The 24,793-nt window shown below is 39.0% G+C and overlaps 1 protein-coding gene across 2 annotated transcripts in view; it reads right to left on the reverse strand.

Annotated features, from left to right (window-relative positions):
* Positions 1-2,842: 2,842 nt before the first annotated feature.
* The window catches only part of SLCO4A1 (solute carrier organic anion transporter family member 4A1), a 62,141-nt gene continuing 40,190 nt past the window's right edge, over positions 2,843-24,793 (reverse strand). For both annotated transcript variants that reach the window (XM_075176739.1, XM_075176740.1), the window contains exons 7-12: positions 23,641-23,836; positions 21,033-21,189; positions 15,900-16,072; positions 10,989-11,053; positions 10,045-10,193; positions 2,843-5,522 (exon numbers count right to left, since the gene is read on the reverse strand). In XM_075176739.1, the coding sequence (XP_075032840.1) occupies positions 5,370-5,522; positions 10,045-10,193; positions 10,989-11,053; positions 15,900-16,072; positions 21,033-21,189; positions 23,641-23,836 (893 nt within the window). In that variant the 3' untranslated portion in view covers positions 2,843-5,369. The remainder of the gene's footprint in view (positions 5,523-10,044; positions 10,194-10,988; positions 11,054-15,899; positions 16,073-21,032; positions 21,190-23,640; positions 23,837-24,793) is intronic.

Here is a 24,793-nt window from a genome sequence, read left to right on the forward strand (position 1 = left end):
TTGCCAGCCCATCTCTTTACAGAAAGGTCTAACCTTAAATGTATTTATGCTACTAATAATATTACCGTGGGCTAGGTCTAAGATGGCTTATGCAGGGTGCTGTGTAGAGCATTGGTGACAAGTATCCATCCGCGGTAAAGTATGAATTTCAGTAGCACTGGAGAACTAAAGGTGATCAGTGATTGGCTAAGCAGTGTGAGTAATAAAGTTCAGTGTCATAGGGGAAACGGAAAAATTCCGTCTGATAGAGTCATGAGCGTGTAAAGCCTCCTCATATCAGATAAAGCAAATACAGTATTTTTTAAGATTTTACGTTTTAAATAATAAATGTTTCATCGTCAAAACAGTTTAAAGCCAAAAGTTTCATTTGTCCTTTTGAATTATACAAGTTGCTTTATATAAAAGAGCTACTTTAACAATGACAAATACTATAGATGTAGACGTTTCAGGAAACTATTAGAAGTAAAGATATTTGAGATAAAGCAAGACATTCAATTAGCTGCGAGGTGCCGCGATGTGCCTCCGGAACAGTCCGCTGAGAAAACATTGCCTCAGGAATATTTGTCAAATCTCTGCTCATTTTCCAACGTGTCCCATAAAAATGAGAAAAGGAGCGGAGATTCTGTACTGTCTAGGCCAGCAATCTGCGCAGCGGGACATCAAGGCTAATTTAATCCCCCCCAAAGAATATGATCATGGGGAAGTTTTTTTGTATGCAAAACAAACATCCTGTTAATAAATATAATGAAAGATACAGCAGGTTTTTTTTAACCAGTGCTTACTGGTTATTGTACTGTGCTGTCTCCCATTGTATTGTAATTTGTTTGTATCTGTACGGCGCTGCGGACGCCTTGTGGCGCCTTATAAATAAAAATTAATAATAATAATAAAAATAAAACCAGAAAATGACTGATTTGACTGACTGAAAATAGAGTGATTGCTTGTACTCATAGCTTCATAGCAAATCCAAATACACAACCAAGCATCGCAAGCTCTTTTATGTCTACTGTAAAACTTAATAGAGCTGTTTTATATTAGGCAACTTGTATTTTACGCTTAATGATCATTTTACTATACAGTAATCTAGTCAGCCAAACAAGCGGTTGAAACCACCTGTCCCTAACAGTTACCCCAGCAATTCTTCTAATTGAACAGCTGTATAACAAGTGATAGAGGGGACAGGGGTGGGTAATGTCCCATCATGGCACTTGGTAATAAAATTGTGTATGGTCTAAGTGGGAGGGGGCACGCATTTCCTATATATACTAAATTTCCACAGCCAAAAATTTTAAATCAGTTTTGAATAGTGCATGCAAGACTTGGCCATAAATCCAAATACACAACGTTACATTAAGAAAAAAATAATAATATTTTATTGGCTAGCGAAAAAGAAATCTGTAATATATTTTAACTTTCCTAACACTGTATTTAAGTGTACATTTGCTTAAACTATAGCAACCAACCACAAACTTGAGTGGTTGGACTTGAGTAAACTTATAAAAGATAGTATAGTTCAATGCAAATTTTTCACTTAATTACAATGTTAGTATACTTCAATAAGGAAAGAGTAGAATAGGACCATAAGTGACATAAGCCAGGACCTTCACACAAGACCTAGCTGTCCATCCTACCATGCCTCCTATTTACTTAGTTGTCAGCTGTACACTACACGCACAAACGTGTGCATTTCTGCCTGTTGGGAAGTCTGTACAGCTCAGTATGTGGCTTAATGAAATATAAAAGGAGGGAATGGAGAGAAGAATAGAGCATTGTGATGGCAGAGGGAAAATAGCAGGATAAGGCGACCATTATCCCCTTAGTAGTTAGTGTTAAATGTTATTGCACTTATGGTACCTGGTTATATATGGTCTTATAACTGTGAATGTACCATTTCATTTCAGCTGGTATTTAAAAAACACCTTTAGTAAACATATAGAACTGGTCTTTGGAACTAAACGCAACCTTTTGTTTTTTTTCATGAACAAAGTACAAAACAGTACAAAAGTATAAATGAAAACCCTAAAGCAAAATATTTGTGATGTATCACCAGACAACATACAGACAGGTGAAAAAGAAATTACCCCTCTTTCAAATTGTTTGCAAATGTCTTTATGACGCTTTTTATACTCATAAGCAGCAAAAATTGCTTCTCTTTGAACATTGCAAATGTCTTTGCTCATTTGCATGATATTAACACAAACCTGAATGCTCCAGACCGAACAGTAAACAGTTCTGCTTTTATATAGAAGCGGCCGCACTTCCTGTTAATCAGATAATACAGAACATTTGATATTTCAAACATGGCTTCTTCACATTGGCTTATTTTTTTGTTGAATGAATAATGACAAAGTAAAATGTGCTATCAGTTATTTGTCCCGCGAGCTTAGATATATCACATTTTAGGATTAAGTGAGGACTAGATACTTGTTACAGTAATTATGTCTTGATTCATAAATAAACAGATTTAAAAGAGGAAGTAATGTCTTTACCACATTGTCACTTTTTAAAACTGCTTTGGTGGGTAATGTTGGGGTACTCCTTTTAAAATGCAAATAAGTTAGCAGAAAATCCTAACAATTTATGGCTGATCATACTGCTTTGCCATTTAAAGATGACAAGTAAACGTGTGCTATATTTCTATAATATGCTTTCATTTAAAAATGCATATAGTTAAACTGACCTCAATATTGGCAGTATAAATATATATATAATATATATCATGAAAGTATATATACACATACATATATATACATATATATATATATATATATACACATACAGTATATATGTATATATTTATTATAGGAACATACATACATATATACACACATGGTATTACAGGAAATACAAAAATCTGCATAGATATATTTTATCTTCTTATATATATGATTAAGCTTAATGAGGACTGAAAAAACAATTCTCAGAAAGAGCCATGTACCTGGTACCCAACCAACATTTCACTGTTCTTTAGACTGCGGAACAAACCTCTATACTTCGTGGATGCTGTAGTACAGTCTTGGCCATCATGTGGCTCGCCAGGTGTTATGAAACTACCTAGCATGCTTTGCAGTAGATAATTGCTAGAGCATGTTGAGACTTGATGTAGTATTTCTGACCTGTCGCTAATATGTTGAAACATTACTAGAAAGTTAAAAAACAAAACAATAACACATATTTAAAGGGACAAGGTCATCAAACCGTAATAGAACTATCTTGAGGATAAATACTAAAGGGATCATTTTTATAATTCTTTTTTTGTTAAAAAAACCAACAACAAAAAAACCCTCCTCTTCCCTCAATTCCTCATGTATTAAATTAGTGTAAGCAGTGTCTTGACTTTTATTGCAGGTTTTAATACAAGTCTACACATAAATCAGAGGCATCACCTGAACTATCAGGTTGCTCAATAAAGACATTGGGTCTGATTCATCAAGGCACACATACTGAGTGCAACCAGTGTTTGGTATTAAACATACCTATTTTGGCTTTGCCCACTCCCAAAGTCATCAAGGCACGGATCTATAGATACGTGCGCTGTTGAATTTTGGAGGTAGGTCTACTGTGCTCTACTACACAAAACACTGCATGCTACATTCAATACCTATGTGGAATACAAATTGTCAAAGAACGCAGTATTATTATTATAATCAGTTATTTATAAAGTGCTGACATATTATGCAGTGCTGTAAATTGCATAATGATGAGGCAAACACATACACAATAGAGGAGGGTGTTTTAGGAGAGGAATTTGATGTACAAAAAAATTGTAAGGATTGGTGGCTGACAGTATGGCGCGCTCAGAACCTAGCTGCATCCAACTTTATTTTAATGCTATATGGGTAATTTCTGATGGAATATACACTCAGTATCCACTTTACTAGGTACACATTTCTAGTACTTGGTAAGCGTCCCCCTCCTTTGTTACCCAAACAGCCCTAATTGCTTGTGCCATGGATGCTGGAAATATTCCTTAGAAATTGTGGTCCATGTTAACATGATATCATCACGCAGTTGCTGTAGATTTGCCAGCTACATGTTCATGCTGTGTATCTTCCATTCAACCACATCCTAAAAATACTCTATTGGAGAGTGATCTGGTGATTGTGGAGGCCATTGAACAAACTAAACCCATTGTCATACCAGCTTGAGATTATGCGTGCTTTGTGACATGACTCATTGTCCTGCTGGTAGTAGTCATCAGAAGATGGGAAGACTGCATTCAGAGATGTTCTTCTGCAAACCAATGTTGAAATGCATTGTTATTTGAGTTCTTATTAGCTTGACCCAGTCTGTCAATTCTTCTCTGACATCTCTCAGCATTGTCGCTCACAGAACTGGCACTCACTGGATGTTTTTGTTTTGCACACAATTCTCTGTAATCTCTCGTGACTCTTGTGCGTGAAAATCCCAGGATATCAACAGTTTCTTACATACTCACCCTTTCTGGCACCACAATCATTCCAAGATCACTTAAGATCACAATTGTTCCCCATTATGTTGTTTGGTCTGAACAACAACGGAACATCTTGACTATGTCTCGATGATTTTATGCATTGAGCTGCTGCCACCTGATTGGCTGACTAGATATTTGAGTATGTGTAGAGGTGTATATAACAAAGTAGTCACTGAGTGTATATTGATATCACTATCTGGCTGTCTGCCACTATAGACAAAAGTTTACTTCAGGTGAATCTACTCTTGAATTTAACCTTTCCATCACTAATGTAAACATAATAAACATAATGATGCTTGTTATGAGGAAATCAATCATAATGCAGTGCAAAAAACATTCAACATAGTAAATGCAATGTCTGTAACCACACAGCTCCAATACTTGAAACAGCATTTTTATCCATAAATAAAGTACCACTAGTAAAATAGCCGTTTCTTGTGGCAGATTTTCTATGTGATGCCAATGTTCAGTGCTTGTCTTACATATTGCACATTTTATAGAAATAATTATAACAATAAATCATTAACATAAATTAATTGCATTATTTACCAAGACACAGTGCTTTCCAGGGTCAATGAAAACCAAGTCGCATTGAATATATTCTTGTGTTAAGTGCTCAAACTCGAGAACTACAGGAGAACTTTTTGTGCTAGCTCTGGTGCCTTTTGGATGCCCATTATAAAATGAAACCGTATTTAATGTTGCATTTGGTGACATACAGGATGCATGCATCGCTGCAGTGCTCTAAATAGCCCTTTTATCCTAAGGAGGAAGTCTGTAACGAAAAAAAAAAACTGACAACACTGAAGCTCAAGGTGAGATGACTGCAATTTGTAGCATAGGTTCATATGAAAGGGTAAACCAGCAACAGTGCTGGCAAATGAACACAGATGGTAGCAGAGGAGGGAGGTGCAGCTCAGGAGGGAGTGGCTGACGAGGTCACTGCAGTATCTTCTTGAGAGGCTTTCTCTGAATGCCCATTGGCTGTTTTATCCAAGCTACTTGCAGGGGAAACAGGGGGAGGCTTATAAAGGAACAATGCGAGTAGAAAGAACACCGATCCCATCACCTGTGACACAGAGAATGGGGTGTTAGTTAACACACATTAATTAACAAAAATACACTATGCAATTAAAATTGAAGCCCCAAACAGCTAGGACTACTGTTTCTGCTTTGTGGAAACAATGTTTCCTCAGATTGTCAGTAAAAATCACAGCTGGAAAGCACTGCAAATATGTTTTCATTATCATGCATAAAGTCACTGTTGATTGCTGCTGACAATTATCTGGCACATAAATCACAGTTACATTGTTACGCAACGATTTGTAACAGCTTTTTTATTTTCATTTAGGCCTAAAAATCGACAAGAAAATGTCCAATATTTAGTGTAGTGATTTTTAACATCAGAAAATTGCTGCCTTAAAATCACTCATGAAAATACTCAGTTGATTTATATTTTCCACGCAGTGGAAAACCCTCATCAGCTGACAGAAGTTGATAAGTTTAAAGGTTGTTTCCCATCTGAGTAATATGACATTTTCATGTGTCATTTTGTGAGTAATCTACATATGAGGCAGGCAGAGGTTTGACATGCAGAGAACAGTAGCAGCTAAAAATCACTACTCAACATCTGTGAGTACTCTCTGTGTGCCAGGTAATTGTCAGGTATCATTGATTGCAAACGATGCATTTTCTAGTATTGTTTTATCTGCTGGGCTAAACTGCCAACAAATTGCAAGAAGAAAATTACTGGTGTGACATTCTCCAGGCTGTCTAGGACAGTGATGGCTAATCTGTGACACTCCAGGTGTTGTGAAACTACAAGCCCCAGCATGCTTTGCCAATAGATAACTTGCTGATAGCTGGCAAAGCATGCTGGGACTTGTAGTTTCACAACACCTGGAGTGTCACAGGTTAGTCATCACTAGTCTAAGAGAACAAATTTGCATAACCGTTGCAGAAAAAATCTGTGACATTATCTCAAGGCCTCATACCCACTGGTATCAAAATCATGTGGTTGTATTAGTCTTTTTAACACTAGTACAACACATGCAAACGGGTATGAAAAGAGAAACCATTGTTTCCAATGACCCAATACCCACCTGCAATGTTACTTGCGTTACAGAGTGTTTGCAGTTTTGAAAACTTAAGGATTCACCTATGCCCTTTGTAGCGCTGTATAGTGTGTGCTACAAACATGTTAAACCTCCACCTAGTTGAAATAGAAAAAGTACTAGTAACCTGGTTGTTGCTATGGCATACTGGGGACTGAGGAATCATATGGCTTCTACTGTCTGTGCCCAGGATAGCGTGATCAACAGCCCGTCCCAAATGGTATAGAAAGATAGTTTCACATACATTAATAAAGATTCATACAGGAAAACAGATAGATGTGGACATATAAAATATAGTGTATGTAAAAAGAAGATGGTGAAAATTAAGTAAAGAAACCAAATGGTAATTATCGGTCATAGCAAAACAATATAAATATTAAAATGAATGTAACGATTAAATACTGTGAATATCACTAATAATAAGAGAAATTTCAAAAAAAGAAAATGAAAAGTGAAAACTATAATTGAGAATAACAAATATAAAATAATAAAAAATAAATACAAAATATAATAGGAATTAAAAATGACAAATAACAATACAATTAAAAAAAAGTTAAAATAAAACACACAAATATAGAATAATATAAAATGTTATAAAGTATATAACGATTAGAACATCTTATAGAGACTGGAAGAGTGGATGAGTGCTGTGTTTGATATTTCTCTTGATTATTATTCCGTTTAGTGGTATTCACAGTATTTAATTATTTATGTTCGTTCATATTTATGTTGACTTGACTAACAATAATTACCATATTCATTATTCACTGGTTTCACTATCCTGTACCTACAATATACAGTATACACATCTATTTGTTTTTCTGAATGCATCTTTACTAATGCATGTGTAATTATCTATCTCTGCCACTCTGGAAGGAACTGTTTACCGGACAACAATGGACTCTGAGATTGAGTAGATCCCAGACCATATGACTCCACACACAAAGTAAACCCAGCGCTCCACAGCAACAAACTGAACGCTTCCTATTTTATTGAATGCATTTAATGCAAGTTAAACACATTGAGGCCAATGGAGTGACCTCAAATGACCTCAGGAACGCAAGTAAACCAACAGCAAGTTAAACATTTACCAACGACATGCAAACGCCAGTGGGTACCTTGTCTGAGCAGAAAAATTATTAACAATATTTAGATCATCAATTGTTTTTATTCACATGAAAAACAAAAGTATATCCAGGAATAAAATCTTACTAATAAATTATTGTATCATAAGTTAAGTGGGAGGTGGTCTCCTGAATACATATATCATTCACAAAAGTAGAAGAAAATTTCTATTGGATGGCACGTAGGGCCTGATAAAGAGTGATACATATGCCTGACTGTGAAGCGTATATTTGTGTTTTTGCATGCTCAGAAGGTGAACGTACACTAATAACTACTGTTATTCAGACCAGAAGGCAATGCACAGTGGGAAATCAAAGCAATTGCGTACGGAATTAGACTGGAATGTAGCGGCAGATACGTCTGAAGAAGCGTTTTTTATTTGGGGGTAGTCAGGGGAAGGCGTAAGTAGCGAATGGTAACCAACACCCAAACCGCTTGTAATTAGCGTTTGCAATTGATTCCTAGACACCTATTGTGACTTTAGTAGTCGCTCAGTCATAGATGAGCATTTGCCGAGCTTGTTGCAGCAAAGATTAAAAAAAATTATTTTGTACACATGACTGGGAGTTGTTCTTACTGTATATGCCAGGTTATTTGACTTTAAATAATGTCTCATAGCAATTGCATTCATAACATATAAAATAAAAGTTTTTTGTTCGTAAGTTGGACGTGTCTGAGGGATGTGTCTGTTGACAAGCGGACATATTTGCTACTTCTTCAGACCTGGATGCATATTCAGTTCTGAATAAGGCGTACACATTCATACACTTGCATACAACATTTTCAATTGCAAGTTACGCTTACTTGCATTCAACTCTAAATCAGTCCCTCAGACTTTAAATCAACACTAATCACAAAATCAAAAGTCATATATTATACTATTACTAATTAAATATAACATATACAATCATATGAGTCTCCATTTAATATACTAGCGATATATTAGAAAACTATTTACTTAAAATACAGTAAACCGCAAAATCGTGAACAGTCACCCTGAAATCACCACTACGTGCACTAGGCTGTGCCAACCAGGCTTGTGTCATTTTAGCTGCAGCATGGGGTCCCTCTGCTATAGTGCCAAAGCTGACACAGGTTGGGGGCACTCAGGGCCTGATTCAGTGAAACGTATGACCAGCTGTAGCCCAGGGCTAGACTCCCTAGGGAAATCGGGCCCACAAAAAAAATGTGCAACTCCCTTCCCCTAGGTGTAGCCAGCCCCATGCTGAACAGCACAGCACTAGGACTATTCCCACACACCCTCAGACTGAGATGTAATGCTTCTAAATTTGACTTGCGTCTGACTCTACATGATCCCCTGTCTTTCCCACATTTAACACTAACATTGCATGTTCATTGTTGCTCTTACACCCCATAGTCCATACTGATTAATTCACTCTCTGCTCTTTAACAACTATTTTCTCATTTGAAGCAATTCACTATACTCTACATATAATCCATATTTATTGTTTCTCTTATACCTCCTTATCAGTTATTTTACTTACACCCCTCAATCCATACTAATTAGTCCACTTTCTGCCATTTATTCACTGCTAATTTCTCATTTAATTGACTGTATTTACTCTTGTCTATATTCTCTTATCTGGCTCATGATTCAATGAGTAATACAACGAATCTGGTGCTAACATGCATCCCTAATTCAAATTCATCTTGCAGGTCCCATTGCTATATATTTTTTTGCTTTCTACAGCACTGAAAGCGTAAAGTGGCCGTATAAACTGCTGTGTCTTATTATTATCAATAATAATCGTTTCTTTAACAGCCAAATTACTTGATTGTCTGTCTTCAAAAATCTGTTGTTTTTTTCTTTTGCAGATGTAATAATCTTTTTAGAATAAGATTGTGACTCACAATTTTGAATTTATTCACCCTATACACACAGGGTGCACCTATAATAGTACATATAAATACTCTAGATTTGTATCACAATTGAAATAAAGACATCCTTGAGTGTCTTTATTTTAATAAGTCATTTACGACCAGAGAGGGTCAAATGAGCAATCTGGAGGACGCTTCTGGAAGAATCTAGAAAAGTTACATTTAATAATAGCTGAGGTTCAAATGTACAGTGCTTGGTTTGAACAGAAGAGTCACATACAACATGACGTGCAGATTGTACACAGTTGTTTAAGCAAATGTAATGCCCCTTGGGGCGAAATCACTCAAGTAGAGAGCAATGGCCTTAAATAATACATTCAGATTAGCATGGTATCACCTGATCCTAACTGACTCTATTATGTGGGATGTTTCTGCAGTACTTACCCAGCTTGCTGGCCATGTTTATTTATACTGGCTACCTATAACTACAGATATCAATACACCTGTGCTCACCTTGTAAACAAGACCAGCAACAAGCATGTATTTGCTCATTGCTGAATTTTTGTATATGTAACAGGAACCCTTCTCTCCACTTTGGTTCTGCCAGAGCAGGCATGAAATGTCAATCATGGAGCCAAAGGCGATGGGTCCGGGAATTCCACCTAAGGGGGAACAGAAATTGTTTATACAGGAAGCGCTACTCTCTTCCAAGCGATAGTCATACAGAACAAGAAGCAAATTGATAACAGAAGAGGGCTATAATAGAATATGCAAATGTATGCAAATTAGCAATCAGCCAAGAGGTGCTCACTTTATTTTGTAACGTTGGTAGCAAGTAGGCTAGAAGAACCTACTATAAGAGAGCATATGCCCTGCATAGCTATGAGGGGAACTAGAATTCCTATTAATAGAACAGGAAAAATCTACAGGTTTTTTTAATAGAGGGGTGTCATGTTTCTCAGGGTGCGTTCAACTTATATTACAAGGTTCCTAGCTACAAGAGCACAAAAAAAGTAATGTATGTGTTAGTTCCATCAGCTGTGCCACCCTAATCTTATGCAAGATGTTGGTTCCCTTTCACCTGGAAATTACAGCATATTAAAATGTCACTGGCAACTTAATTAAGCGAACTGTAAATAGTGTATTGTAATTGTTTGCTACCTGTTGTTCCAGAAGACCCTTACCGCTTTCTAACAAAATAAACTTAAAGCTTAGAGTAATCTCAGTGTTATATCTTCTGGATAAACCATTTCATACATATTAATCTTGATACATACAGAGTGTGCTTTACTAGTTAAGCTAAAGACAGTAATGGTGTTTTAAAATCAAAGCCTTTTACTTGGTAAGAAGCACTTTTCTCAGAGTGCATGGTAGAGATGATAAAACACAGGAAATTGCAGAGTTTATCAGCAGGGCTATTCAGTCCATTAGGATAAGTGCTTCTTGCTATATCATACCTAATGTCCGTACTAATATCCACTGGATCCCAAGAGCAAAAGAACGCTGACTATCCGAGACACACCTAGAACATGGAAGAGCAGTGTTATTCTAAGGAATATGACAAAGAAAAAAGGATTTTTATACTTACGATCAATCTGGTTCTCTGATTTCATCTGGGGGACACTGCTACCATGGGTTGTGAGAGTGGAGGTGAAGTTGGCACTTAACAGGTTAACTTTTTAATGTATCAAAGCTGACAAACCCCTTCCCTCTGCAACTCCCTGTAGCCTCTCCAGTCCAAGTATAAAGCCTCCCAGTCCAAGTATAAAGCCCCAAGGAAGGGGAGACAACCAACCAAAGACCACACAGCAGAAAAGCAGAAGGGAGGGAACACAGTGTCCCCAGATGGAATCAGAGAAAAGGATTTATCTTAAGTATAACTATCCTCTTTTCTCTTTCATCCTATCTGGGGGACACTGTTACCATGGGGACGTTCTACAGCAGCCCCCTTAAGGGAGGGACCGCTCTGACAGCCCGTCCTGTAAAGTACTACTGCCAAAAGCAGTGTCTGCTGACGCAAATATATTGAATTGATCAAATCTGTTAAAAGGATGGACCGAGGACCACGTGGCTGCTCTGTACAACTGGTCAGATGAGGCCCCATTACGTGCAGCCCAGGACGCCCCCACTGAACGGGTAGAATGGGCTACAATACAATCTGGCACAGGTCTATTAGCACTGACATATGCTTGCTTAATAGCAGAAGTAAGTCACCTAGCAAACGATTGCTTAGAGGCCGGCCATCCTCGTTTAGAGGAGTCAAACAAAACAAATAAAGAATCCATGTGGCGAATCTTTGATGTCCTCCTGACATAAATTCTTAGAGCCCTGGTCACATCCAGACTCCATGGAACCTGTCCCTGAAAGCTGTGGGCCACCCTTGAATACCGGAACCACTATTTCTTGGCTCACATGAAAGCTGGACACCACCATGGTAGGAAAGCGGGAACTGTTCTGAGAATCGCCCTATCATAGTAAAAGATAAGATATGGTTCCCGACATGAGAGAGCACCCAATTCTAAAACTCTACGAGCCGATGCAATAGCTAGTAGAAGGAAATCCTTTTGTTTGTTGGTGTCCATGATTAGTCCCAGAAAAGTCATTTTCTGGCACAGAATCAATTGTGACTTTTCTCGATTTATGAGCCATCCGTGCGTCTCCAGGGTCCTGATAGTGAGGAACAGGTGCTGATTCAGCAGGAGAGCTGAGGAGGCTTTTATGAGTAGATCGTCCAGATAGGGATAGGGCATTATTTGCGCTCCTCTGGAATGAAGACAGGCTGCCATTACTGCCATTATTTTTGTAAACACTCTTGGTGCTGTCAAAAGGCCAAATGGGAGAACTCTGAATTGGTAGTGAGACGGTCCCACTGTAAATCTGAGAAGGGCCTGATGAGCCTTCCAGATAGGTATGTAAAGGTAGGCATCCTTGATGTCTAAAGACGCCATGAATTCATCAGCTTCCAGTCCATTGATGACTGACCTGAGGGATTCCATTCGAAACCTGACCACCCGTAGCTGCCGGTTTAACTACTTTAAATTTAGAACTGGTTGGAATGAACCGTCCGGCTTTGGGACCAAAAAGAGATTGCAGTAGAACCCGTCTCTTTTAGTTTTCCTGAACCTGGCGGATGACTCCGGCGTAAAGAAGAGATGCAACAGATGTAAGCATCGCCTCTTTTTTTCGAGGGTCGTTGGATAAGCTGGTTGTGAAAAACCAAGGAGGTGCCGAACCTAGGTCTATCCCCCGAATCCAATGGTCTTCTGAGAACGCTGCCCAATAATCTCTGTAGCAGACGTCCACCCACTCTCGCAGCCGCGAAGAGGGGAGGGAGACCGTCAAACTGACCGTTTTTCTGGAAGCTTGGGAGATGGATGTTTCGTGAAGGAGGAAGACCTAACTCTATAGGATTGTTCTCTAGAGGCCCTCCCTGAAGTTCTCCCTGCTCTCCTTGAGATGCAGGGCAAGGGGGAGCAATTCCGAATTTTTAAGACCCACTGCTAATTAGTCAGCCCATGTTTCCATTTTCCTGGCAACCCATGCCGATGAAAACATAGGTCTGAATGAGGTACCTGCTGCAGTGTAGACAGGCTTTAAAAATCCCTCTATTTTGTGGTCAGTATTATCCTGCAGCGTGACTGTCCCTGGGATAGGGAGTGTGGTGTGTCGTGCTAAGCGCACCACCGATGAATCAACCCTTGGAGCCTATTCCCAACGATTAAGGTCCTCCTCCTGTAATGGATTTAAAGCCAGATACCTTCGCGGAACAGTAAATTTACTATCTGGTTGTTTCCAGGATGCTTACGCTATTTCCTTCAGTTCTATTGATGGAGGAAAGCGGATTGCGCGTTTCCTAGCTTTTTTGAAGAGACTTTGATCAGATGTTCTAGTCTCTTCTAGATCTATAATACCTAATGTCTGACAAACTGCTACCACCAGGTCGTCAATACCTTGATAACTAGAAGACTCTTCTGGGTCTATGACCTGAGTAGAATCAAGAGTCTTCTGTCAGTTCACCCTCCTCTTCTGATGATCCCTCTGAATCAGAGAGGGTCAGAAGGGGGTTAGTGGATCGGTGTCAGTTATTTTTGGGTAAGCGTAGTCCTGCCTGATACTAGGGGGTCAATTGCTGAGGTAGAGGGGAGAAATGCTGCAACCGCTGGAATCTCTGTTGGTTTAGATAGCAGCCTAACCAGTTAAAGAGGGCGATCTGCTGCATCTATATTATGTAGCAGTCGCTACTAGCAGGTTTCTTGTGCCTGTTTTTCTTATTGCACAAGTACCCACCCTAATTTGCTGAGGGGGGGACTTGGTATTATCATCATCATCAACAGTTATTTATATAGCGCCACTAATTCCTCAGTGCTGGACAGAGAACTCATTCACATCAGTCCCTGCTCCATTGGAGCTTGCAGTCTAAATTCCCGAACATACACATACACACACACACACACACAGATACAGACAGACAGAGAGAGAGAGAGAGACTATGGTCAATTTTGATAGCAGCCAATTAACCTACCAGTATGTTTCTGGAGTGTGGGAGGAAACCCACACAAACACAGGGAGAACATACAAACTCCACACAGATAAGGCCATGGTCGAGAATCGAACTCATGACCCCAGTGCAGTGAGGCAGAAGTACTGACCACTAGGCCACTGTGCTGGATTAATCCAATATGGCGGCCCCTGACACTCTGATTTACCGGTGGTCTTTGCCGTTTAGGCAGCGCTGGTATCCAGGGTCCTGTAGCAGCCTGTCAGCGGCTATAATCCACTTGTCAGCACTGATTGATTTGTTAAATAAAAATAAATAACCAAAATAAAAAAACTTTCCTTGTAAGTGAGATCCGCCCGGCTCTCACTCTCTGACTAAGTGCGCTCTGTCGACTAACAGAGCACACTACTGCAACAATTAAGTTAAATTTAGGAGAAAAATAGATTAATTTCTTCCTGTCATAAAAGTAAGGCCAACTCCCTTGGGCACTTAACTAAGACTGGAGAGGCTACAGGGAGTTGCAGAGGGGAGGGGTTTGTCAGCTTTGATACATTAAAAAAGTTAACCTGTTAAGTGCCAACTCCATCTCCACTTTCACAACCCATGGTAGCAGTGTCCCCCAGATAGGATGAAAGAGAAATTGTATTTTTTAAAGAATGTGACCCAGTGCTATCGGATAACACAATTTGTATGTATAATCTTGGATTCATGTAGAGGTGTGTTTGACACCACACCAGCGTGACAGGAGTCTCATATCCCTATTCTGGCTTTTTGTTAATATGTAGATGGAACTGGCTACAATTTATACTTGCCTACGCTTAAATATTTATCAGTCCCAGAGTACCATTATTTTGTCTCTGTAACATACTTGCCTTTTCCTGTCAATATAATTTAAATGTGATAATTCTCTCACAATACAATAGCTTGGGCACAGGACTAAGTGGCTGGGGAGGTAGCACTGACATTATGGGGAAAGGTGGGATACGGTATAACTAAGGATGTGGCCAAGGTCTACACAGTCCGAAAATATTGTCGAACAGAAATAGTGGACATATACAAAATCCCATAAGGCTATTTATACATTGCTGACCATGGTGTTTTGCCCAACACTGGGTTCACTACATGGTTAATGCAGCATAAATGGTTCTTTAACTAGGAAATATTGGTTCCTATAAAGAACTGCCTGTCAGTAGGCACGAGCATGAAACCTGACTGTCATGTTTTATTTTCATGTGTTCATTATCTACACTGCTTTTACATTGAAAACTTGTGAATCCAGAGAGTTGGTTCTTTGTAGAGCAAAGCACCATTCATGCTGTATTTCTCATGAAAGCAATGCATGGGTAAACCACCAGGGTGTATGTAGACTGTACAGACATACAACACATAAAGCTATGTCTACTTTCCCATGTACTGGGCAGCTTAAGAAAATGAAATACTTTATATTTTGTACTATATACAAATATAAGCTTCCTATACAGTGAACCTGCCAAAATGGGCTATTTTAGACCAATTAGGCCAGAAATAATTGCTGATGCCCAAAATGACTGCTAATAGAAAATGTGTCCAACAATGATCAGACTGTGCCACATACGATCAAGTCATTCGGCCAAAATGTTAAATGACCAAATCTCTCTGACTTGGCTCACAGTTGTGTGGCGCAATTAAAGATTGACATAGCCACTTGGACTGAGAATTTGGATCTGCCCATGTATGAGCACATTTAAGCCCCTTCCAGATCAGTCTGTTAGGAATGTCTTGTATCTTGTGTAAATGAGTCATCATTTAAATATAAAGATCATGGCGAGCCACAGGAAGACTATCTACTCTTAATCATACAGATGATTTGCATTATCTGTATTGATGGTACCTTAGTGTTGCGGTCAATGCAGGAATACTGCACAGGAATGTAAACAGGATGATAGAAAATGTAAATGCTAAAAGCAGAGACATGTTATGACAGGAAGACGAGCATTTCCCCACCACGGCTTGTCCACCAGCCGCTGAGAAATTTGAGGCAACACAGCTGCAGTTTTCATACACCTGTAAAAAAAAAGAGATAAGCGTATATGAAGGCTTGAATTGAATGATTACTGCAATGAAAATAAAAACTATGTATCTTTTGACTTTCATATATATATATATATCCAAATGTTGCAAATACAAGACAAATTTGAATTTATCAGTACTGTATGTTCTTTAGTTATGTGGTCCTATAATAGTGACCCTGATGACATCTCTATGATCAAATACAGGCTTACAATAGAACTTTATACAAACATTTTCATTTCTAAAATATTTAAATAAGCATTTGTGAAAACGATATATAGCAGGCTGCATTTTAGATCACATTTTCCATTCGTTTAGATGGAATTTCTCCCCATAACCCTTCATTCTTCAATAACCTGTCCCATCAGTTGGCCTACCCACAGGGGTCCTAATGTCACCTGAGGTGGACAATGTTGTTGCCTCATCCAAAATTACCTTATTTAGTAATAAAAAATATTATTTTATTTGCAGCACTAGTACTTTCCATTCCCTCCTACCATATTGTGATTCGCGGCTACTCCCTATACACTGACATCAGATGATCTGGAAGCTTATAGCGATATCACTGTGCCCATCCTTCTGTAATGGTGTGTTGAGAAGCAGTACGAGGGGGCCAGTTTCTCCCGCTGTCATCAGTTTACTCTTGCAATTGGCATGCAATAGGTAACTTGCAAGCCACCGTGCACAGCCCTCTGATATCGGTGTATGGCGGAGAAACAGAAAAGAATGACAAAACACCCCCACCCCTCCCTAAATCCCCCACCTTCCTCACATACTGCTGTCTGAGGCACAAAATACTCACTCATGCCTAACAGTTCTCCAAGCCATGTTAACAACACATTTGCTCTGTTTGGTTGTGTGTTGTTGATTTATGGAGAAATGGTGTATTCTTTAATACAGCCAGACAACATATATCCTATGAAGACTCAAATTTTACAGCAATATCGTCAGGAAAGAAAAAAAACTAACGAAACTAGAAAACAGAAACACGGAACTTGGCTACAAGGAGATATGATTTCTGAAAAGTTTGTAAGTAACTGAATATACAAAAGTGGAAGCTGCTCAAATCAATTTATAGGCCATAACAGGTGCTGAAAGGGTGGGGTTATCCTGCAAGGAACATACACACAACATTTTTTCCCCCAGCACACTGCTATAGCCAGCAACAGATCTGCCATTTCTACTGTAGATAAAAATGCAAAAGTCTTTGTTGCACACATTTGCAAATGTATGTTTAAGCCATCCTGCCACGCCAAGGCGCTTTTGCTAATAGGATGGTCCTACTCTAAACAATGAGAGTCCCTATATTTGGGCCATACATATGTGTTTTTAAATTGAGAGCTAACTTACCAAAGAGGTACCCCAGAAGCCTCCAAATAGCAATCCAATGTCAGCACTCCCCCTCAGCTACTGACACCAACATGCCTCTCAGACAAATACAAAAGTGGAAGCTGCTCAAATCAATTTATAGGCCATAACAGGTGCTGAAAGGGTGGGGTTATCCTGCAAGGAACATACACACAACATTTTTTCCCCCAGCACACTGCTATAGCCAGCAACAGATCTGCCATTTCTACTGTAGATAAAAATGCAAAAGTCTTTGTTGCACACATTTGCAAATGTATGTTTAAGCCATCCTGCCACGCCAAGGCGCTTTTGCTAATAGGATGGTCCTACTCTAAACAATGAGAGTCCCTATATTTGGGCCATACATATGTGTTTTTAAATTGAGAGCTAACTTACCAAAGAGGTACCCCAGAAGCCTCCAAATAGCAATCAAATGTCAGCACTCCCCCTCAGCTACTGACACCAACATGCCTCTCAGACAAATACAAAAGTGGAAGCTGCTCAAATCAATTTATAGGCCATCCTATTAGCAAAAGCGCCTTGGCGTGGCAGGATGGCTTAAACATACATTTGCAAATGTGTGCAACAAAGACTTTTGCATTTTTATCTACAGTAGAAATGGCAGATCTGTTGCTGGCTATAGCAGTGTGCTGGGGGAAAAAAATGTTGTGTGTATGTTCCTTGCAGGATAACCCCACCCTTTCAGCACCTGTTATGGCCTATAAATTGATTTGAGCAGCTTCCACTTTTGTATTTGTCTGAGAGGCATGTTGGTGTCAGTAGCTGAGGGGGAGTGCTGACATTGGATTGCTATTTGGAGGCTTCTGGGGTACCTCTTTGCTAAGTTAGCTCTCAATTTAAAAACACATATGTATGGCCCAAATATAGGGACTCTCATTGTTTAGAGTAGGACCATCCTATTAGCAAAAGCGCCTTGGCGTGGCAGGATGGCTTAAACATACATTTGCAAATGTGTGCAACAAAGACTTTTGCATTTTTATCTACAGTAGAAATGGCAGATCTGTTGCTGGCTATAGCAGTGTGCTGGGGGAAAAAATGTTGTGTGTATGTTCCTTGCAGGATAACCCCACCCTTTCAGCACCTGTTATGGCCTATAAATTGATTTGAGCAGCTTCCACTTTTGTATTTGTCTGAGAGGCATGTTGGTGTCAGTAGCTGAGGGGGAGTGCTGACATTGGATTGCTATTTGGAGGCTTCTGGGGTACCTCTTTGGTAAGTTAGCTCTCAATTTAAAAACACATATGTATGGCCCAAATATAGGGACTCTCATTGTTTAGAGTAGGACCATCCTATTAGCAAAAGCGCCTTGGCGTGGCAGGATGGCTTAAACATACATTTGCAAATGTGTGCAACAAAGACTTTTGCATTTTTATCTACAGTAGAAATGGCAGATCTGTTGCTGGCTATAGCAGTGTGCTGGGGGAAAAAATGTTGTGTGTATGTTCCTTGCAGGATAACCCCACCCTTTCAGCACCTGTTATGGCCTATAAATTGATTTGAGCAGCTTCCACTTTTGTATTTGTCTGAGAGGCATGTTGGTGTCAGTAGCTGAGGGGGAGTGCTGACATTGGATTGCTATTTGGAGGCTTCTGGGGTACCTCTTTGGTAAGTTAGCTCTCAATTTAAAAACACATATGTATGGCCCAAATATAGGGACTCTCATTGTTTAGAGTAGGACCATCCTATTAGCAAAAGCGCCTTGGCGTGGCAGGATGGCTTAAACATACATTTGCAAATGTGTGCAACAAAGACTTTTGCATTTTTATCTACAGTAGAAATGACAGATCTGTTGCTGGCTATAGCAGTGTGCTGGGGGAAAAAATGTTGTGTGTATGTTCCTTGCAGGATAACCCCACCCTTTCAGCACCTGTTATGGCCTATAAATTGATTTGAGCAGCTTCCACTTTTGTATTTGTCTGAGAGGCATGTTGGTGTCAGTAGCTGAGGGGGAGTGCTGACATTGGATTGCTATTTGGAGGCTTCTGGGGTACCTCTTTGGTAAGTTAGCTCTCAATTTAAAAACACATATGTATGGCCCAAATATAGGGACTCTCATTGTTTAGAGTAGGACCATCCTATTAGCAAAAGCGTATTGGCGTGGCAGGATGGCTTAAACATACATTTGCAAATGTGTGCAACAAAGACTTTTGCATTTTTATCTACAGTAGAAATGGCAGATCTGTTGCTGGCTATAGCAGTGTGCTGGGGGAAAAAATGTTAAGTAACTGAATATGTCTGCTATTTGCCACAATTCCCCATATACACTTTGGCGACATTTATATTGAAAGTGCATTTGTTACCTACACACAGTGGAGGCAGTCATTTAGTAAGCTGATCCAATGTTCATGAGACTATCAATTCAATAAGAATCAGTAACATCACTGAGGGAATTTCATGATCAGATATTTATGGGTCACTGGTTGCTAGTGAATTGGTAGGCTGCATTCTTCTAAATATTGGTATTAGCCCACAAAATGGCTGCCTCCACTATGTGTAGATGACAGGTGCATTTTAGGCTCAGGCAACCTGTCGCTCTCCACCTCTACAGTATGTGATCTGAATAACACAGCTGTGCTATTACTCATATCAGCCAATCAGACCCCTGCTTTCATCAGATAACTGCAACTCAGACTAAGAAAAGCAAATGTCTGACTGCTAACGGCCATAGCCAAGAGCAAAACCAGAAATAAATGGGCTGCACAGTAACATTATGATTGGGCCCTATTCGCTCCTCAACTCTCCACTCTGTGAGTAGGCTAACAGCATTCAGGTGCTTTTCAAGTTTATTAGTCAAGGAAACACTGTGTTTATATGCCATTGTCCATCACAGCTCTAATTTCATGACAAATGGACACTGTTTCGTTCTGTGAATACTGTAGGCAATGTTCACAAAGTAAAGAGTGCTTTTGTGTCAGAAAATGTAGCACTTATACCTTTAAAATGTCCATATTCCTTACAGACTTGAATCTCATAAGTCCTTTTGTGCTCTGTAGTAACAACTATGGCTATTGGTACATCCTTAGCATTCCATTTGCATATTGTGCATGTGGTTTGTGGTTGCCTCCTTTCTCATAGCCACCTCTCACTCATGTCTACAAGACTTCTCCTGTGCTGCTACCCATCTTTGGAAATCTCTATTACTCCTGATCAGACTCTCTCAGTCTCCAAATCTTTGAACAGTCTGTGAAATGTCTTTATTGTTGTACTATACTCCCACCTATACAACTCACAGTAATATACCCTCACTTCTGTCCCAATCTCCAGCCTTTCAACACTAGGTTGCACGCTTTCAAGAGCAGGGGCCCACCTATCCTATGCTATTTAGTTTGTCTACCCTGTATATCCGTTTTATTTATGCGGACCACTGTGGTGCGTTACAAATCAATGGCAATGATACCAAGTCTTGGGCTTATTTTATTTGAATTATTTGAGCCCAGGTAACTCAGGAAAAGAGCTGGTGATGTTCGGGAGTGGACAAATATCATTAGGTTGAATGGGTCAGATTGACGTCTCTATCAAATCATGAAAATATATCAGACATTATTAATATGACATTGTGTATAAGTGCACACACAGCATACATCACCTTGTTACCATCCATGTATGTTCCCAAGCACCCTGCAAAGCAAGCGGAATAATACATGACACCATCCTCCCCACAGACAGGACTGTAATTATCCTGCAAACAGCGGCAGCCACCATTACATGCAGCAGACAGGTTCAGGCTGCCCGCCAAAAGGACACTGCAAAAAAAAAGCACATAGATCGTTGAGACTAGGGAATGCCAATGTCCAAAAGCACTGTTGAAACTGTCGCTGTTTTTGTCATGTTTAGTGGAGACATTGTGGGTGAGGATGTCCTAAAATACCCATTACGATAGGTTCACTAAACTTGGTTAAGATGATTAGCATTTGTTTTGCAGTTTTAGTACTTCTTTTCAATAAATATAAACATATAAACCTACAGAATACAAATAGATACTGAGAATTGCATCCAATGTGCAGAATAAGAAACATTGCACTGAGTTGTTGGTAAAGTTTGAGAAATAGGGACATTGCCAAGGGCGAAATTTTCCAGGAAAGAATCTGGACTATCCTTGGTAACTAGACAGAGTTGTTAGGTATACATCAAGCATCAGAAATAACTGCAGATGAACTATACATCATGTATATTTTTTGTCCAGTTTTAATTATCTTATATACGAAGACTTTACCTTAAGACCATTTGTACACTTTTATATGCCTCGTTGTACAGCTTAAGCTAAACACATATATAATGACAAATCTTTCTGAGTTATCTCCACCACTAGAGAGCATAACATGTTTATTTGTAACCACTTGTTGTTTTTGGTTGTATAATGTATACAATATTATAATAGGTAGGGACTGTTCAGACAGCTGCTGCTGGAGTTTCACATGAAGTCACCTGATGCCATTGGGGGTTGTTTACTTAAACTGCGTTTGGATGCAAATCTGAACTAACCCATATCAGCCAATACGATATTCACTTTCATTATCCAAAATGCTCTAGACAGATAATGGCTAATTGCTGAGTGGTTGCTATGGATTTATTTTATGTTCATCCACACTCATTACCTGCTCCCAATCCTGGTTACAGGGCTTTTTTTCGGGCTGCATTCACTCTGTGGAATTCCCTCCCTCGTACAATAAGACTTTCCACTAGTCTTTAAATCTTCAAGCGTTTTCTGAAAACCCACCTCTTCAGACTATCTTATCTAATTCCTTAACCTTCCTAGGGTACCCTATTACCACCCTATACACAGTTCACACAACACAACAACCCTCTGACCCCCTGACCAATATTGCTGTGTGACTGGATGACATAGTCACTAAGGACTTTACCTTTGGAATCTGGCTGGACCAATATGCAATATGTAGCACCTAACCTCATGTATAAAACTCCCATCGTCCCATAGATTGTAAGCATGTGAGCAGGACCTTCTTACCTTTCTGTCTGTCTGTAATTCCCAGTATTGCTTTATTATTGTTGTGTTCCCAATTGTAAGGTGCTATGAAATATGCTGCCCTATATAAATGTTATTAATAATAATAATAATAATAATAATAATAATAATAATTTCATTTAAATGCTATATTAGTAAAGGAGCCTGTATCTAATATCAATATTATGGGATAACTGTATAAAAATTATCTTAAAGTAATAATCTGTTGTCTATGATGATGCTAGTAAGCTCACCATTTAATAAAAGCATTATTTGCTCCCCCCACCCCCACACATTCCTTGTCTCTTCTCAGAGTTTTCCCGACAATCTATATGATGTGTTATTATCCTCTCACAATACAATAGTGTGGGGTTGTGGACTAATGGTAAGGGATATGTAACATAATTGGTGTTGCATATGAAATCATTTGGGAGTGGCTAGGTCCAGAAAGGTCCAAAATATGACAAAGAGCAGGCACAGACATGGCAGAAACAACACCCCAAGTTTAAGGCTTCCCTGATGTTGGGCACAAACGAGCACATAAAAACTGAGGCTAGAATTAAGTGAGAAGTTTTCTGATATCAAGTGTACGACAATGGCTACAGATTTCTGCCTGGGAAACCAATATATTAGTGGCGCTATATAAATAAATGATGATGATATAATTGCACCATTAGCCTCAGAAAAGGTTTGGTAATGAAAGCCATGGAGGATAGATAAGGCAGATGTTGGTAAAGAGATGGGTGAATAACTATGGATATTGTGAAAAAATGACAGCAAGAGGTAGGGTGGTAAAGAGTAAACTGCAAATGTGACATCCAATTATAGAATAAATGGCCTAAAAAGAGCAGTGATTCCAATAAACATCTGATTGGGATTTATCAAATGTCAGGATGTACATTTTCTTTCCGATTCAGTCATGTTCATGTATGCAAGGCTATAGGCAAACGCGTGAGATCAGAATTGGCCAAAAGGCCAGCTTTTCACTACAGCGGGTCATTTGCTAGAGTGTGTCTATAATGGCCTTAGTCACTTCCCCTGACTGACCTGTCTAAATATACTACTCCTATGTGACAGGTCCAACCAAGACATTACTACTTGCTATATATTGTGTACTTGCATTTGCAAACCCTTGATTCAATTTTACTCTATATGGAAAGAAATGTGTCAATATACAAATGTGCATATAAATTCAGCAATGAAAACTCTCCAATTGTGTTAGTGACAATACCTGTCATGGTAGGGTGCAGTCACTCCGGCCATGGGCATGTTAGGACAGCTTATTAGGAATACAAAGATTGACATCAGACTTAGAAGAGTACATAAGATACAAAACTTGATTACTCCTGAGCAGTGAAGTTTCAATTTGTTCACTATAAATCCCCCCAGGAAGGTACCTCCACCCCCGGCAGGAACCACCAGATATCCTGTGCAAAGAAAAACAAAAATAGCATTTGTCATTTAAACAGTTCTATCATATATAAATGTGTGCATATACTGTAGGAATGGACATGACAAGTGACCCCATAGTCATGTCTAGAGATCCTTGGGCACCGGTGAATGTCTGTATGACATATAGTGGCACAGATCAATATATGGCATTACACAACAGACTAGTATGACCATACTACAGATATCTCTTGGACCAGGCGTATTATACATCACACTCTTGGTAGTGACTCCAATTTACAATTAATTATACATAAAGCCAAGAATCAAATTATGAGAAACACCAAACCGGCCTGACAAGTGGCTCTTGTTCACAGTCATCATACATTATCTGTAGTCTATCTATTATCTCTATTATATGTAGTCAGAGGCTACAAATGTGAAGCCTCAGCTGTAGTTTTAACTTTAAACCCTTTTACTATTCTCTACTGAACCTTTAACATGCTTATATAAATCATCTATTTAAAATGTATCACATGTGAATAGTTGCTACAGTTATTCCGGTGTATGGGAATGAGAATGTGATTAAAAAGCCACTAAATTCAATATACAAATTGCCTTTTATATAACAGTTATTAATAACAGTGATACAGTGCAATATATGTAAACGTTCCAACACCTTAACATAATGACAGGACTTCAGAGTTTTGGTAACATAGTTATATTCTGCAAAATGTATCTAGAAGTTGCTGCCCGCACTGTCTGCTTTGTGTACGAAAAAATCCTCACCGCCACAATCACATCTTTATCTCAAATATCAATTATATTTTAGTTCTGATACATATCTTTCATATGTATATGCTTAAATGTTATTAGTAGTCCTTTTAGTAAAACCGACATGTATTTTAAGGAATAGTGTCCTTTTAAACCAGCTGGTATGTAACAGACATTGTGGCTACTAGATAGTACAAGTGGAAGTTTTACAAAGATGTCTT

This window comes from Mixophyes fleayi, chromosome 6 (genome assembly GCF_038048845.1).
Source record: "Mixophyes fleayi isolate aMixFle1 chromosome 6, aMixFle1.hap1, whole genome shotgun sequence".
Lineage (NCBI taxonomy): Eukaryota > Metazoa > Chordata > Amphibia > Anura > Limnodynastidae > Mixophyes > Mixophyes fleayi.